This window comes from Oreochromis aureus, linkage group 23, assembly GCF_013358895.1.
Source record: "Oreochromis aureus strain Israel breed Guangdong linkage group 23, ZZ_aureus, whole genome shotgun sequence".
Lineage (NCBI taxonomy): Eukaryota > Metazoa > Chordata > Actinopteri > Cichliformes > Cichlidae > Oreochromis > Oreochromis aureus.
Window position 1 is genome coordinate 2099009 of NC_052963.1, and position 19029 is coordinate 2118037.

Sequence of the window (19029 nt, forward strand, 5' to 3'; positions counted from 1 at the left end):
GGTTTTTAAGATCAGGTTTAAAACTTTGTTTTGATAAAGCATATAGTTAGGGTTGCATAAGGTGACACACAAACCCTTCCTTAGTTATTCAAAAAGTAGCCTAAGACTTAACATTAGACCATGGATTGTAGGGGTTATCACTGCAAGTTGAGCATAATTGTCATGCAGTCAAACAGATGATACAACTGAACTATTTAGCTGAAAACATGAGGCCTGTTATTCATGTTTCCCAACAGTCGTTGAGCTTCTTCACTGTTCAGAATCCACCATTCGAGTATGGTGCTCACACCTTCGTGAATCATGAAGCATTCACTGATCAGCAAATAGCAAAGAATAGATGTCTGTAGGCCTTTGATGTGGCAGTATGGCTGGGTCTGGTGGAGTGTTTGCACATTCAAGCGGCTCACTAAGAGAGCAAGCCATCTTATCATAATCTTGCCGAGCGTGAGCATCCACATCTGCTCAAGTTGGTCACACAAACATACACAAACACACATAGACACACACACACACAGACAACAGAACAATCATCCATGCCTCATTTAATCAAAATGCATAACACACACAATATATTGTTTTTTTGTTTTGTTTTTATTTGTTTTTTGTTTTGACAAATGGATTTGATGCAATTTGATGCCAGCGGGGGGGTGTACTGCGGTACCTAAAAATGTATTAACTTAGGAACAGGGGGTCCATAATTCAGTGTACTCCTAGTGCGGGTTGCATCAGGAAGGGCATGTGGTGTAAAATCTTTGTAAAATCAAACATGCAGATCATAAAGAATGACATCAGGGACTATGACTGGTAAGTAGAGCAACATGGCTGATATAATTGAGAGAAGGAGGGTAGATGTATGGTTTCTGCGGGAGACCAGGTGGAAGGGAAACAAGGTCATGAGCACTGGATTCAAGCTGTTCTTCCATGCAGTAGATAGGAAGAGAAACTGAGTAAAGGTAATTCTGAAGGAAGTGTATTTGAACGGTGTTGCGCAGGTGAAGACAGTGTCAGAGAGGATCATGAGATGAAGTTGGAAATTGAAGGCGTGATCTTGAATGTCAGTGTGTCTACCCCACAGGTTGGATGTCAGTTAGAAGAGAAAGAGGAGTTCTGGAGTAAGTTGGATAAAGTGGTAGGGAGTGTCCCATGGGGACATAGTGACTGGAGCAGACTTGTAGGTGGATGAGCATGTGGTGTTGGATGAGTTTGGAGTTAGGAGAAAAATGCAGAAGGGTGGCTGGCGATGGATTTTGCGAAAAGCATTGTTTTGTTATTGGACTTCTGTGCAAACCACAGTTTGTCCATGACAAACACCATTTTCGAACATAAGGGTTTCCGTAAGTGCACCTAGCACCAGGTTGATGATCAATTTTGTAATAATGTCACCAGATCTGTGGCCATATGTTCTGGACAGAAGAGAGCAGCTGAACTGTTAACTGAACACTTCCTGGTGGTGAGTTGGATCAGGTGGTGGGGGGAGGATGCTGGACAGACCTAAAAACATATAGTGAGGGTGTGCTGGGAATGCCTGACAGAGGCCTTAGTCCACGAGAACTTCAACTGCTACCTCCACCAGAGCTTTGACAGCATTCCAAGGGAGTCTGGGGACATTGAGTCCCATTATGCAGCCAATAGATAACGACAGGACGAGCAGAACACGGTTCAGGCAATGGCTGAAGCAAAAAACTCGGTTGTTGTGAAAATTTGGAATTTGGAAAGGCCATAAGATAAGGATTTCAGACTGCCTCAAAGAGTTTCTGGGAAACTGTCAGGCAACTCAGGGGAAAGCGGTGCTCTACCTCGACTGTGTGTAGTGCAGGTGGAACGCTGCTGACTTCAACTCAGGATATTGTCAGGTGGTGGAAGGAATACTTTGAAGACCTCCTTAATCCCACTGACACATCTTCCATAGAGGAAACAGAGCCTGGGAACGAGGGGGATGACTTGGATATCAGAGTGAGGTCACTGAGGCAGTTAAACAACTCCTTGGTGGCAGAGCCCCTGGGGTGGATGAGGTTCGCCCTGAGTTCCTGAGGATGTTGTAGAGCTATCTTGCTTGAGATGCCTCTACAATGTTGTGTGGAGATCAGACCAGGGTGTTAAATCCTATCTTTATGAAGGGAGACCGGACAGTGTGCTCCAACTATAGGGGGATCATCTCAGCATCCCTGGGAAAGTCTACATCAGGGTGCTGGGAAGGACAGTCCTTTGTCACCGATTCTTTTCATAATTTTTATGGACAGAATTTCAAGGCATTGCCATGTGGCAGTAGGCTTCTGCTTAGGTGGTCTCAGAGTCTCGTCTCTGCTTTTTGCAGATGATGTGGTTTTGTTGGCTTAATCAGGTGGTGACCTCCAGCTTGCACTGGAGTGGTTCACAGCTGAGTGTGAACCGTCAGGAATGAGAATCAGCAACTCCAAGTCTGAGGCCATGGTCCTCAGCTGGAAAAGGGTGGATTGCCCATGTCGGATCAGGAACAGGTTGCTGCCCCAATTGGAGGAGTTTAAGTATCTCAGACTCTTGTTCTTGAGTGAGAGGAGAAATGAGCAGGAGACTGACAGACGGATTGGTGCTGTGGTTTTAATGATGCAGATGTTGTACTGGTCCATCACAATGAAGAGAGAGCTGAGCGTAAAACCAATGCCCTTGATTCACAGGTTGATCTGCCCTCATTTTGGTCACAAAGGTAAAAAAGGTAAAAGTGCCGGAAATTAGCTTTCTCCCAAGAGAGGCTTAGAATAGAACCGCTATACCTCCACATCGAAAGGAGGTGGTTCAGGCATTTGATAAGGATGCCACCTGGGCACCTCCTGGGTGAGGTGTTTTGGGCATGTCCAACCAGGAGGAGGCCCAAAGGCAGACTGAGGATATGCTGGAGAGATTATATCTCTCTGCAGCCTAGGTGGAGGAGCTGGCAGGTGAGAGGGAGGTCTGGGCTTCTCTGCTTAGGCTGCTGCCCCTGCGACCCAGCCCCAGATTGGTGGTTGGTTGAATAGTCTTCATATTATTTCCAAATGCATATTGAGTTTTAATGACTTGCAACTCATGGCATTTTGTTTTTATTTTGTTTTTACATAGCATCTCAGTTCTTTTGTAAGCTGTGTTGCATATCTCTGAGATACCATTAACTTTGGCAAAATGGCAGTAAAACTAAAAAGAAAAAGAAAAAAGAAAAATATACTATCAAAACCTGATTTGGGAGTCTACACGAATAGATGGGCTGGATCAGCGTGGAAACTGATCTAACTAATCTAAGCTTATGGTATCACTCATATGCCACCATGTATTTTTCAAGGGCTATTTTAAAGATAGTCTGATGACAGCCAAGTGCAAGATCACACACTTAAAATGTCACATCCTGACTGCTGTTATATCGCTGTCACCTTTGACGAGCAGACTTAGAGGAGTTTGCAAGACAGACACCACTTCTCTGTCTTTCTGCTACGTCATGACCCAGTCTGAAGAGATTTCCTTCATCTTCTTCATGTGAATGAATGTCTGTCATAACCTTCCCTGCCTTTCACAGACACTTTCAACGCAAGAAAGCTTAGTGCTGAAAAGAGAGCCAAAAGATCACAGCTGTGGTATTAGTGAAAATGCAGCCTTGAACAGTAACAACTGGGATCAGTAAAGCAACAAAAGAGTCCGTTTTTAAAAGGTGGGAGCATATTCTCTCCTGCATGAAAGGCCTCACACTGTGGCTGCATATTCATAAATCTTGGATGTGAACATGAGTCACTCAATACTTGAAGGAAATTTGGCCATTTCCCCTTGCTGTTTGGTGGAATATAGAAAGAAAAATCAGTCAATAAATAAAATAATACATTTAAAGATGTATTATTCCCTTTTATACCTCCTCATCTTTTTGGATGAGAAGGTATAAAAACATAGATTATTGTGATAAGATTATAGTAGATATTCATCAAGCTAAATGGAGCAAGGTGCAGCTGAAAACAGACAAAAATGGTTAACAAATTAGCACCATCAATACAGCATTATTTTCTAAAATGTTTGTGCTTCATGGTTCAGACAATTCACAGTTCAGAATCAAAAGATTCATAATGTAAACATATGCTGATGTATTAGCATACATAAGTGCATGAAGGTAAAAGTGACTTGTGGTCGCTAATTTTAGAAAAGGTCTATAAAAATGTGGCTTTGCACATTAAATATGACATTTTAATTACATACAGTGCAAAGACATGAAACAATGTGTAGTGTGTTTCAATCTTTGTTGGATTTGGCTGTATGCAGGCACTTGAGTCCATCCCCCTGAGCTTGTAGGGCACTGCAGTTAATCGTAGGTGCTGGATCAGTCCAATTATCTAACTGTGTGTAGGTCCAATAATACTGTAATTGAACATAACTTTAATAATGATAAAACATATAAAAAATGACTGAAAATATTAAATGGTTGATTTTCTTTTTCCGAAACACAGCATTCAGCCTTTAGCCGAGAGGAGACAATTTGAACCTTAGGGAAGTAAAAACCTGAACTGCACTGGCTTGGAAAAGTCAGTCTTTTTGTCTTTGCTGCAACACTTTCCTCCACTGAAAAATGTCTTCTGGTTTTACAGTTTGGAGTAAATCACGACTACTGAAAGAATGTAATCCCAATAGAAGGGCATATGAAGGAAATGTTAACACTGTTTTGGGTCCCACATTTGAGCTTTATGTTAAGCACTAAAACAGAACCAATGTAGGAGATGTTGGAAATGTAAAAACGGGAGTGAGTCAGCCATGGCATTGTCTTACTCTGTGAGAAAGCCCCCTGAGGAAACACCTTCACTCTGATTAATACACTACAGCTGCATGCCACCTCCCCAGCTTACTGCAGAGGCTGATAAAGGAACATACACACTCCAGCCTCCCTTTCTTGTGCTTCCCATTTCGTCTATCCACATCTCCATATGCACATCCTCTCTTTATGCAAACAAATGAAAAGAACGGCTGGGCATTTCTGTTGCAGACAGCCAGCGCCTTGTTTGCTCGTCCAGTGAATTCAGCGAGAAATCTAAAAGGTTTTGAAAATACAGTCATCTGAACGTGCTCAGCACCGGCTGTAGCGGATTTGACTCTTTCAACTTTAGATGACAAAGAATAGGTGTCTTAATCTCTCAACTCACTTGAGGTGCAGAAAAACTATAAATCCAGCCTGATCCTCAGCTGGCAGGATATTTTGACATTACACTGGATTTCTGAAAAGGCCAACTCAAGGGATATAAATATGATGGACAGTGAAGGGAGCTCTAACTGGGATACACATGTCACTCCCTGCTGAGCTCAGTCTGTAGAGGCAATTTATTATAACTCTTTTAGCCACTGTGCCTCACACTTCCGTTTCTATATGTGCAATAATAAGACCTAATGTGATGCCGACATAGGATGCAATGTAATATTTGGTCCATTTACCAAGCCATAGATATTGCACAAGCCTCACATTTTGTGTAATGTCGAAGTAAAAAAGTCCATTGTAGGTGGCCTGTGTAACCAGTATGGAACAAAATATATAAACAATGGGCAAATCAGAAGACTTCAGGAACGACAGGAGCCCAGAGGATGGGTAACCACAATGAAAACACAACTGCAAATGATGAAGCAATGGTTCAACTGTATTTCAAAGTTATGCACTGTATTGCATTTGACAATAATACCCAAAATTGTGTGTGCGCGCACAGATACCCAAAATAAAAAAGAAACGAATGTTAGACCCGGGTCTTTTAAAGTGTCAATAGGATCCAGATCAGGCCTGTTTGGTGATCTGGTGAGTTATTGGTGTGAGTTCAATCCACGATCGGTGTATGGTTTGCACAGTCTTGTCCTACCACAGTTCAGGCAACCAGACTTCAAGATTCAATTCCAAATGGGCTGTGGCTCGCCATCCATTGCAATGGAAAATTATTCCTCTTCTGCGGATTTCCACAAAGTCTGTAATCCAAAGTTCTCCGGGGAGTCTCGGCTCCTTTCTCCAACTCAAAAAACCTGACCTAAGAGTGAGGTCAGAATTACTTCAAATGAACATTGTTCACACTTAACTAAAAAACTTCTGTTTAAGGTATAAAGCATGAACAAAATGTGTTTCAATCTCTAATGTTGTACAACTAATCAAATTCTAAATGTTTTCATTACATGGCAATGTAGCTATCACCAATCATTAAAGCAATTCACACTGCTCATTAAAACAGCAAACTCAATATACTCTGCTCACTGTCAAGTAACACAGTGATGAATAAAAGTCACAATAAAACATTTCAATTCAACAGATAGACATACAGTTTTTCTTTAACCTAACAACAGCTAATATGTTTTTAACACTTAACAACGGGAGTGTGCGTTTAGCTAGTACCCGCTAGCTACTTGCATAGTACCGTCACCATTAGCGTTTGTTTTGAAGCGAACAACGTTAACATTTCAGGATACCGATCAGCGGCTATAACAGTTCGGTTACTCACCAGTGCAAAGCACTTCGTATTCATAAAATTAGCTTCGGCTATCCAAATCTGGCGGCTAAGCAAGCAGACACCAACAGCTACCACGTTTTCCCCACAGGTACAGCTATGGCGCGTGTGGTCTAAGCAGCCTTAGCAGCGCAACCAAACATGAAAACACAAGGCGGGACAAACAATCCCATTGGTTGGACTGCATTTGTATCCAGGTCAAAAAAATAACCTTTAAGAAACAAAAATAAATAAATAACACAAATAATGCAATTCCATACAAAATAATTTGGATTTTTCCTCTAGAGTCTCTCTCCAATTTGAGTGTTTTTAACTGAACACCTTTAATAATAATTACAATAAACAGTCTAATTGCATCTGTTTGCCACTGGGCTACACCTGCTTATGTAGTCTGAAGTCTCTATGTTGTGCTTTCCTACAGATTCACCTCCAAACACACAGGGGCTCCCACAGTTTTCAAAATTGCATTAAAATAACTCAGAGACATAATGCTGCCTGGACTAATGTAGTGTGCCATGTTTCACCATGTCTGGTCCGACGAAAACCTTTCAAGACCCCGTTGGACAAATGGATCAAGTCACTGCAGTGTTGAATAGGGCTGATCCTCTGTTATGGAGGATTTCGACAAAAACAGTGAAATTTAGGGTTGGTACATTTCTTTGCCTGTACCAAGAATTGTATGTGGCTGAATCTTTCATAGGCCAACTCCTACCAAACACAAATCACAATGCACAGTAACATTAACAACACTTGAATAGGTGTTACTGTTCTGGCCTGGTTATTGCTTCAAACATGGAAGGAAAGATGAGACATCACCACTACTTCTATTTGTTTTCTTTGCTGAAGCATTTTTCATTCACCACAAACTGAAAAGACCTCAGAGAGCTTTGTGGTGAATGTAACAGCAGTCTTCTCATGACACTTTGTATTTAGAGGTTTCATTTCATTGTAATATAAATATAGTTACAATTCTGTCTGTCACCTGCAGGACTGTTATCTTTTTTCAGTAACACAATTCTATATCATTGAGTCTAGTTCTTTTTCATGTATGTATTCTGACGAAGAGCATTTTTAAAAACAAACACTTTAGGAAAGTGAAAGAACCAATGTGAACCGAGCGATTAAGAAGGACTCAATTTAGCCCAACTGAATCAAGGGATTTTGTACAGTTAAATCATTTGTACAGAATAATGAAGAATTTTTTATCTAAAAAAGACTCCCACTGTGGAAGACAAAACAAAGCTCTGTTACCAACATTATAGATCTGCACCAAATGTGTCTCCAGGATAAGAGATAGCAATAATATTGTTTTATTTGACTGCAATACAGCCATCTGCTGGTTTAGAGGAAAGGGAAAGGGAAGTGACTAAAGGGAGATGGGACAAAAGACACACATGGGAGACAGCCAGAGTTTAAAATGAATTACTAATTATTAAATGCATTGGTGGTATATAAACACGTAGAGAGTGAAAAACATGTTGGTTTACAAAAACTTACAAACCCGGTTCTGAAAAAAAGTTGTGATATGTAAAACAAAAAAATAATACTGCAGTTTGAACTTTCAAAAACCCATATTCTACTCACAGAAGACACTATGTTTCTTAGTTTAAACATATCAAATGTTTAAAGTGAGAAAATATACCACTTTAAGAGAAATATTACATCGTTCTGAATCTGATGGCTGGATGCGGGCAACAAAAAGCTGGGACAGTCAGTCCTACTAAAACAAAGCAACTGGAAACAGTTGTGGGTGTACATGAGTATAAAAAGAGGATCTTAGAGAAGAGTTTCTCAGAAATGACAACTTCACCAATCGTCAAAAATAAAATGGTAAATGGCCTGTATTTGTATAGAGCTTTACTTAGTCCCTAAGGACCCCAAAGGGCTTTACACTGCATTCAGTCATCCACCCATTCACACACTGGTGATGGCAGCTACATTGTAGCCACAGCTGCCCTGGGGCGCACTGACAGAGGCGAGGCTGCCGGACACTGGCGCCACCGGGCCCTCTGACCACCACCAGTAGGCAACGGGTGAAGTGTCTTGCCCAAGAACACAACGACCGAGACTGTTCAAGCCGGGCTCGAACCGGCAACCTTCCGATTACAAGACAAACTGCCAACTCTTGAGCCACGATCGCCACAAAAATAAATCTACAAATTAAATGATTTAATATAGAATTAGATTCTCATTTGCATAAATGTTACTCATGTTATTCAAATGTTGAAATGCGTAGAAATAAATACAAAAGAGATTCTGTTCTTCTAAAACAGTTATATAACTATACCATAAATTTATTTATTTTTTTTAAAAAAAAGGTAAATACACAGTTCAAAGTATAGTTTTTTGCATATTTTATTTCTCTCTTTTTTTCACCTGCAGATGTATTTTACACTAGTGGAAATGTCACATACTCAGAAGAAATATGTGACATTTTTTGCTAACATCATTAGTAGGTGACAACCAAATGGTAGATAACAAACATTATTTGCATATAAAAAGTCACAAATCATAATTTAGTTTTAATTTAGGCTTCACCCTCCTATCATCCTCAGGGTCAATTTGATCCCATTCAATGTTTATCCTTCAAAAAATCATAGTTAACTGGATTTTCCTAATTTGATGGGGAAGCATCAAATTTTGATAATAACATTTTTTCAATGAGCTGTACACATTTTGCATACATTGGTGTGCCTCTGGGGTCAATTTGACCCCAAGTTGTTTTAGCTCTGTAAAGCATGTCTGTCTGTGTGTGACGTAAAATCCTTCCACCTGTGTGTGACCTACTATACTCACACCTGCCGAATTAGAACTGATCGTGCGGTGGTGGGCGGGAATTTTCTGCAAGGACATTGACAGCTCATGCAAAATAAGGGAGAAGCAAACTTATAAAAGCTTCCATGACAGCCTCGTATCTAAATCATTACTCTTCGTGCACTGTGTTCTCTGCAGTCTGTATGCCCTCTAAAACAATGTCCTCTGGGAAAAGCTTTACTGTCAATGAGGCTTTGGCACAACTCTTTAGACATAGAGGAGACTGTGTCAGAGACAGGGGATCGTGTTGAGGAGGACACTGATTTTGAGGAATTCTCATCTGATGAGAATGAGAGTGTTGACCCTCCTGTTGTCTCTCAGCCACCAGCAGAAACAATCCTCTCCAATAATGGAAAGATAATATGGTCCCTCCAAAAACAGGATAGACTTAGTGCTGCTAATATTATCAGACTGGTTCCAGACCCCACCAGACATGCAGTCAGCCATGTTTAGGACATCAAGTCATCATTTTAGCTCTTCATGACACCATCGATGTACTTTGAATGACAAACTTAGAGGGGACGCGTTATGGGGACAGCTGGAAATACTTGGATGTAACTGACTTGAAAGCTTACATTGGCTGGCTCATTTTGGACAGAGTTTACAAGTCAAAAGGTGAAGCAACAGCAAGCCAATGCTGAGACTGGAAGGGCAATATTTCCAGCCACCATGTCTCTCAAGGCCTTCCAAGTTTTGTCCCAGGTTATACGCTTCAATGACAGTGTAACAAGGAAGGGCTGACAAGAACGTGACGAACTTGTGGCAATAAAGGACGTGTGGGACAAGTGGGTACAGCATTTACCCCTGCTGTACAATTCAGACCCCCATGACTGTGGACGAATCCTTTCATGGCTGCTGTCCATTTCGTCAATATATGCCAAGCAAATCTGCCAAATATGGCATCAAAATATGGGCAGCATGTGATGCGCAGTCCAGCTTTGCCTGGAATAAGCAATTTACATAGGCAAGTTTGACCTGATGGGGGCGCTAGAGAAATGGTCATGCCATCACCAAAAACCAATAGGGTTCATCCACTTATAGTCATTAATGTTGTCAGTTATTTTGAAAAGATTAGATATATTTATTCTAAATTAAAAGTTTGGCCTGATGGTGGCGCTAGAGTTTCATTATCAGTGGAGCTATTTATGTATTCAATAAATAAACAAAGTGCCTGACACAAATACTTGGTCAAAAATTGTATGTTCACCATTTTCTGGAGGCAAATATCCCTCAGGGTCAAATGGGTTGGTAATGTTTGAGGAGAATAGGAGGGTTAACAACACGTGCAACTCTGCAGCCATTTATGTAGTTACATTGAAAGTCTATAAGCTTGTAATATGAATGAAGTCAGCTGTGATTTGTGGTTCCTCTTTGTGCCTTGGAACCACAATCAGGACACATAGAGCTGTGCTACATTTTTATAGAGCACAAAACCAACGTCTGAGTGAAAAGACAAGTCCATTTCACTATAGAAGCACTCCAGAATAAGATCAACCACACTCTGCATGAACTCAAACACTCCTACCTTCCCCATTTTTTACAGAAGAGCCACCTTGACTGGACAAGACTCAGTTGTACATCTGCATCTAAAGCAGGGGTGGGCAACTCCAGGCCTCGAGGGCCGGTGTCCTGCAGGTTTTAGATCTCACCCTGGGTCAGCACACCTGAATCAGATGATTTGTTCATTACCAGGCCTCTGGAGAACTTCAAGACATGTTGTTGAGGTCATTTAGCCATTTGAATCAGCTGTGTTGGATCAAGGACACATCTAAAACCTGCAGGACACCGGCCCTCGAGGCCTGGAGTTGGACACCCCTGATCTAAAAGATAAAGGTCACTCTTAAAATGTCCACATTTTAAACAGAGAAGACAGATGGTTTGAAAGAGGAGTGAAAAAGGTCATCGATGTCACTCAACACTCAAGTCAGGACACCAATATTTATTCACAACGACAATAAAAACAATACAGCTAAGAGTTACTGGACAGGTGGAAATCACAGACGTGTGTAAGAACACAGAAACTGTCTCAGCTGTCCAAACTGAGTATAACAGTGAGGGAACAACTTAAAGAAAGCACCTGTAGAAACAGTCTACTTTAGTTTCTATATGAATTTTGTATAAATTCTATGTAAATATTTTAAATCATACATATGTATATATAAGTCATTATATAGTCATTTTCTACATGGAGTTTGCCTGCTGTAACACCTAGAAGACTACACTGCATTTGACTTCAACTAAACAGTGGGATTTATGTGAATTAATATAACATTTTTTCTGGCACTCAAGTCCAGTAAAAATGTTTTATCTGCTAACAGTCTGCAGCAAAAGCCAGTTAGTTATAGTAAGGTAACTTTAGCAAACATTAAATGATGCTGCACAGAGAATTCAATTTAAACACATGCTTATCATGAGTTTAAAACTTGCCTTTTTGTCCATCAGGAGGGAAAATGACCCTAAAATGGTGACAGTGCAATCACTGTGATGTCTTTACTCTGTATCCTACACAGACCATCACCAGTCTGAACTGGGAACTCTAAAGTGGACATGAAACACTATGCTATGGAGCCCGACTCTCAAAAACTGATGTAGACTTGTGAAGGTGGGATTAAGAAATAAGTTCTTAAAGCTATCAGAGCATGTTTGGGGCCATCTTGTGCCAGCACACAACATAACGTCACTGGTTAGTTGGCCGCGGCTAATTGACTTAGTTCCTGTTAGGTAACTGGTGACAGAACTGATAGCTCAGGGGATAAAACTAAAATGAGTCTAAGGGGGGTCACTTTTGTAGCGCCCCTGGCTGCAACATTGAGTTTTATGTTAACAAACCAAGGATATGCTATCCAACTTCACTCTCTATCTCTCAAGCCATGAGTGGTTTTTCACTGTTTGGCCAGCTGCCCTGAAACAGGTAAATCCACCTGTTAGCTGTAATGTGTTTGTAAATGAGGACTATGTGCAGGAGATCCTATTTGAATCACCAGACTGACAATCTGGAGTCCAACACTCTGATTTTTCCTCGTCCGCCCGGGTGTGATGAACTGCACAAACCACATGTTGACCAGATGTGATCAGGACTATTTTATGCAGTAAAACAGTCTCATTTGCCAAGAACACTCAAACAGTTTATAACATAGTAACAGATTATTATATACATATTGTATCTATATAATAGTCTATACTAATACATGTCCTTATATATGTGTGTGTGTGTGTGTGTGTGTGTTTTGCATGGAAGTGCTTAATAGTCCTTAATAATTTGAGATTAGCTCCCAACTGTGCACCAAAGTAGGATTGTGAGATTATCCCTCTCTTCAGCACTTTTTAATCTACAGCGTACTCAAGGGCTCAGACTAAATTTAGCATGGAGCTGCCAAAGATATGAGCCAGACACACAACATGATTTGTTTCACTGTCCTTTCAGCATCTACAACGTATCTACAACCCCTGATCTTCACTGACTCCAGGTTACACACTGTGCTTTTAGAATCCCGTCCACAGACGATGCTGCAGAGCCTGAATTGTTGAGGTGCTCGGCTGGTACCATTAGCACACCTACTCCAGATCACAAGTACTCATTCAAACAAGAGAGTGTGGAAAATCAGCTAATATAGAAGAGTCTTCCACTCAAACCTCAAGCTTTTTTACAATTTTAATCACACAGTGCTCTTGGTTAACAAAGCAACGTGGACTCTAAACCATTTGACAAGAAGTTCTGCATTTGCTCTTTCTTTGGAAAAGAAGAAAGAAAAAAGGGAAAATGTGTGGTTATTTCACCCACTGTGTGTTGACTGTCAGGAGACCTCACTGGCTGAACGCTAGAAATCAGAATTGCCAAAGAAATCAAGTAAGTCATAAATTATTAAGTAAAAGGTAATCGGCAATTAGAATCTGAAAAAGAAAATCAGGCAACCTGACCAAGACCACCAAAAGACAGATTGCTTTCATTAGTTAATCAAGGCCATACAAATGTGCAAGCATCACTTAAAGCATGGAAGCAACAGTCCTGGGCAACTGGTCAGAAGAATCTGTTGAACAGCTGTGCAGGTGATCCTCACTAAGCTGCTGAGTGCACTGCATATGTTTCACATCTGTTACAGAGTTCACACATACATGTGGGAGATTCATTATATTTTGGCGATAAACTCAGACAACAACTAGTATCCTCCTCTATCTTTACATGACTTTTACCCTTAATAAAACTTCAGAAGACCAGGGACAGAGTTTTTATCGACCTTAAGCAAACTGTCAGTGTTTGACAGGTTTGAGGTTTCTACCTGTGCTTTCTCTCTCTGCTCTCTCAGGTGGAGAGGTGGGCTGGTCTGTGTTCTGCCCACAGGTGGCACTGCCCTTCCCAGGCTCTTGCACCTGCAGTGCATCCTCTCATTATGACTGTGCATTTATGAATCCACTGTGGTGCTAATTTGGCTCACTCATTAGTGCTTATTCCTGAGTTATTTGTCCCATAAAGTTGTGCTTCTGTTTTTTATTCCAGTTCCCCATCGGTAGCTCAATTCCGGTTCCATGGACGATTTATGTATGTTCCAGTAAAGAGTCACCTGAATGTCACACAGTAAATGACTCTCTGTGGATTTATGGATAAATTCAGTATAAGGTTGATTCAAAAATTTGTAATGCTCTGTAATACTGAACAGGATGTGATTATTTTTTAAAATATTATTATGTAAATTATTTAACATGATTACTCTGTGGATTCATGGAACTTTGAAGGAAATGTGGCGCTTTAATATGTGAAAGGAGGATTGGGTCAGTGCCACAGCGCAGCACCTGTAGGTGATGCAGACCTGTCTCACAGCTAATCCAAGCTCACGTCCTCTATTAGTGGATGAATAATTCACTTAGTAAAGTGAATGGTGAAAGCAGTCTGTCAAGGAAAGAGCTGTGCTTTCTTCATAACACAATACAAAACTGCAAAATCATTACAAAATGGAAGTGGCAGATTGATGTGAGACTGAGCAGGTGTTGGGAGATGAATGTAAGACTGCCAGAAGAATACTAAAGCTCAAATAAAGTGAAATATAAGCTGTAAAAACACAGACACATGACAGCGAGCAGATAAACGGGGTTTTCCTACCGTCCTCTGTGGGGACATAGATGTTCAGATAAAGACAGTCCTCGCTCTGCTCCTGCACGTAGGTAACCACTGTATCCAAGTTAGCCGTGAACCACACGGGGAGCATATCATTGAGTAAAAAGCGGTCCTCTAAGAACTGAGGACAAACTGAAGGAAACTGAGTAGCATTCCTGATACCGGGCCACGACATGGGGGGCTCCGGTGGCTGGAACCTCCGCTCCCCCGTTGGGGCCATTGCATATGGAATCCCCAAATACTGCTCCACTGGTCCCAGTATCTCATTGGGCAATGTAAGTTTCACTCCCCGCAATTTCCCATAATTGGTGGTGACTACAGGGTGCTGCTGGGCTTGAACAATAGCTGACGAGATCAACACCAGCCCCATCCACGGTAGAATGCTGACCTTAGCCATGCAGTAACACATCCATGAAAGGCCTCCAGATGCTGTCATGCTCCTTTTGTGCTGAGCCCGAGCCTGGTAGGTTGTGGTTCTGGTCCACGCTTGGGTCCTCGGCACCCCACCAAGAAGCTGCCTGCTTCTCCTCAGGATGCAAGTTGAGCACATGAGCCCCGGCCAGTTAAAGCAGCTTTCTCAGAGCTCCCCATCTCAAGACTCTGTGGAGGTTGATGTCTGTTGGGTAACTCTCACTCCCAGAAGAAAGCACTCTGAAGAACACTTTGGTTATCTCAAGTCCAGCTTGATGAGATCTCCTAAAACAACAACAAAAAGAATGTTGAGTGTTTCCACTATGACATATTTACAGTGTTATTCCAGTTTACTAGATGAGTCTGAGCAGATTAATCATCTTTAATTCAGCAAATGACTAGGGAAAAAATTACTTGGATATACAATGTGTATGCACACGTATGTTCTTGAGAGGGTGATCTTAACCTTGGTTATCTCCTAAATGGTTTTGTTGGTTAAGACGAAGGACAAAATTTTGACTTAAAATTAAAAAGTGTTCAAACATTTATTTGAAATGATTTTCTGTGCTCTCAGAATATATTGTTTGGGTTGGATTTTCTTTAAAGTTAAACTGTAATGTTTCTATGTGTCATTTTGCATCATAAATTGACACGTTAATGGTTTCAAAATGTTGCTTTTTAACAAGCAAAACCACGATTCTTGTCTTGTATTAATCAACTAGTTTTGGTGCATGTACCTAACCACATTTTGAGTCAAAGTAGCAACAAACAGTTTAAATAAATATATTATAAAATGTATACGAGTCTAAACAAGACTTATAATTCTTCCTGTTCTCCATCCTCCATTCCTACATGCTGTTTTGCTGTTTTGTGTTGGTGGCCAGGAATAAAGTCAAAGTTTGATCTGACCTCTGCGACATTCTTAATGACGACTCTCTGTTGATTGTCTTAACATTAATTTGAATAAAACATGTCTGTTATCTATACTTTATTATTATTGTTATCATCATCATCATCATCATCACATTGGTTTTTTGTTTTGGTTTTTTGTTTTGGTAAAGTGACCGAAGGCATCAATTTCCTGCAGTTATTCTGAAAACGTCTTCATTTTCAGTGCGTGCTAGCTGCCCAAAAACAAAAATGAGAATGCTTTGTTGGCTCCGGAACAAAAGAAAAGAACGAGTAGAGGACTGTGGAGGATTGAGACTGGTGGAAATAAGTCAATAACAGCACATTTTCTTTGATGAGGGAGTTCTGGAAAGTTCCTGTAGGCTCTGAGGCATCTCACTAATATTTGTTTCAAACCAAATATCATGCACCTTGCTAATTCAAGGTCCTGTTATAGCACCTTCTTCATTTTAAACTATATGGTTTTCATATTTTATTGGTTGAGGAAAATCAGCTCCAATCAAAATGTGTTGATTAATTATCCTCTCACTGAAAGCAGCCAAATCACCAGCACTGAGTCCTTTCTCAAAATGAAAAACAAAACTGCATGAATAGATGAGCAGGACCTTACTAAGAGAGTCAAAGTACATGCTGATCTGTCTGATTCCAACAGCTTTGATGATTAGTAAAACAGAACAGAGAGGAAGAAACTGTTGACTACGTGGATCTCACATTTACGACTGTCTGCCTGGGAAAATAGTTAAGACAAAGGAAAATGGCTGTACAGGCACCGTAACACTAACTGAGTGAAATTACAAAACATTAACATCACAAAGTCAATCAGCCCTATAATGAGTTTGGATGTAGTGAAAAGAGAGTATGTCCCTGATCAGTGACAAGGTGGTGCAGCAAGGAGATTCACAATAAATACAGAAAAACAAGAGATCTGCTTTTATGTTGTTCACAAAATAAATTTCATTTAAAATAAAAACACTATTTATATTTCAAAATGAATTTCATTAATAAATACTTCAAATGAACAAATAAAAAAAAAAAAAATAAAAAAAAAAATTGAAAATGGATTTCACAAAAAAGAACTCTCAATAAAACCTAATTTCAAAAAACATTTTTGAATTCCAAAAAACAAAACTTTTTAAAAATACAATTTAGAAAAATAAAAATAATTAAATGGATTTAAAAATCAAAGATTTATTTCTGCCATTTAAAATTCCACTCCTGATTTTCAAAACCATTTCCTCACTGCATTTTCCTTTGCTGTTAGCTCCTGGATCAGCTATCAGATTATCGATTAGCTATCGATGCAAATTAGCCATCTAAATGGTTAAAGAGACACAGGCTGGCTGCTTGGATTCTTTTACACTGCTGTTTGTTCCAGTAGCTTTGCACTGCTAAGAAGTGTGTGTGCATTTATAAAGGCCTCAGTATTCACAGTCTGAATATGAATATGAAGGGAGTCTGCAGTGAAATGGAGAACTGAACCCAGAGTGTGCGCCTGTGGACTCAGCCTGACCATCTGTTGACAATAACGTGCTAACATGGCTAATGCTAGCATGGCTGCATGCAGCCCCCAGCTCGTTTAAGATCATCTTAGCTTATGAAAATATTACCTCCCAGCAGTACTAGCTAGCTACTGTTTTTAATAAGATGTCCACAAATAAAGCCTGAAGCAGCTCAAACTGTTAGAACCAGCACTGAGCCCTGTTACATTTATACACAGTGTTAGAGCAATGGCTGCAACCTACAGCCTTTAAACTCATCATTAATACTGTCTGTAAACACATCAGTCCAGATGTTACCACAAAGCTTTTGATACTTTTGAGTAAAAAGAACTAAAACAGGGTGATTACAATGATAACTGTAACTTTTGTCTTTCCTTACATTGCTGCCCTTGACCAAGGCAAAGACTAGAGATGACCCTAGTCGTTCATTTGAATTACACAAGAGGACACATTCATTGTCAACTGGACATGATGATCATCAAGGACCATATTCACCCAATCCCAGCCTCTAATAGAGTAGCCTTTGACCACTGACTGCACCTACAGTACCTATATGTAGTCAAATGTGTGGTAAAGATACAGATAATAAAGTTTAGTAATTAATAAAATATACATAAAGAAAATCAAAGCTCAAATTAATTTGTTTTCTGTATGTTCTGTGCTTATAAAGGCCCTGGATGTTGTGATACAGTTAATAATGTAGAAAATAAAAATGTCAAAATTTGAGCTTAGATTGTTGAATATAAACGATGAATGTATTTAAAGCAGAAACTGCACACCCAGCATCAAACGTTTGGTAAAGTAGCCTGAGTACTGTAAAGTTTAGTTCCATTTTATACAGTACACAGTTGAAAATCTATTCTATCCCAGTTATTTTTACTTCAGAATCAGAGAAACTTTATTAAACCCAGAGGGAAGCTGAGGCTTTATTTAGACGTGTATGATGTTCTACAGAGATCACCTCTGCTCATTAAAATAAGATCATGAGAAAAATGAAATACTAATGAAAAACAAACACAACTGCTAAAACAATTGACAGCATTAATGTCATGCTGTCGTCTTGTTAAATTAAATATATATATATTTAAAAAACCCCACAAATGTACATTTGTATATGTATTTTTAACTGTTAGTGCTTTTTTCCCTTTTAAAGAATTTATTGCAACACTGCGCTCAATAAACCAATCACCTCTGAGTCCATTTGTGCTTTCTTTCTTGCCAGCCACTTGGCAGCACTTCTGTTCACACAGCTGAGCCATATTTACTCTGATGGATGCTGAAACTCTGAGTACAGCTTCCAGGTGGGCATCTGGAAGCCTTGACCTGTACTTGCTTTAACAAGCTCTTTTTTTCAAGACCTGGAATATCAGCAGCATGCAGGCCGTCAGCCGTCAGGTAACGTGCTTTAACTGCAGCATCAATATCCAAAGTCCATATAAGTCATCTCACACTTCTACTGAGCTCAACAAAAAAATACTGGAAAATCCATCTTTCTTGAAGTTTTCTTCATTTGTCACCGACTCTTCTTTTAGGCTTTGAAGAGCAGCAACCTTACAAAGCATTCACAAAATCATTTTTTAAATAATGATTTTTAATAGTAATTAGTGGTGTCAGCGTTAATCTCGTTAAAATGACGTAAACGCCATAACTGCATTAACACGGCAAATCTCTGTTAACGAGTTACCACGGATCACCCCGTGTGTGGGGCTGCACGGCGTCAACGCGTTAGCGCGGTTAGCTTGTTAACGCGTTGACGCCTCCAGACCCATTTTAACGAGATTAACGCTGACAGCAGTAATAATAATAGATTCTTTCCATCAACTTGCTGAAA

General features: G+C 40.1%; 1 protein-coding gene across 1 annotated transcript in view; it reads right to left on the reverse strand.

The window, feature by feature from the left end:
* The window catches only part of nlgn4xa (neuroligin 4 X-linked a), a 172939-nt gene that overhangs the window by 146720 nt on the left and 7190 nt on the right, over positions 1-19029 (reverse strand). The window contains exon 2 of the mRNA XM_039607350.1: positions 14365-15075. Within this exon, the coding sequence (XP_039463284.1) occupies positions 14365-14929 (565 nt within the window). The 5' untranslated portion in view covers positions 14930-15075. The remainder of the gene's footprint in view (positions 1-14364; positions 15076-19029) is intronic.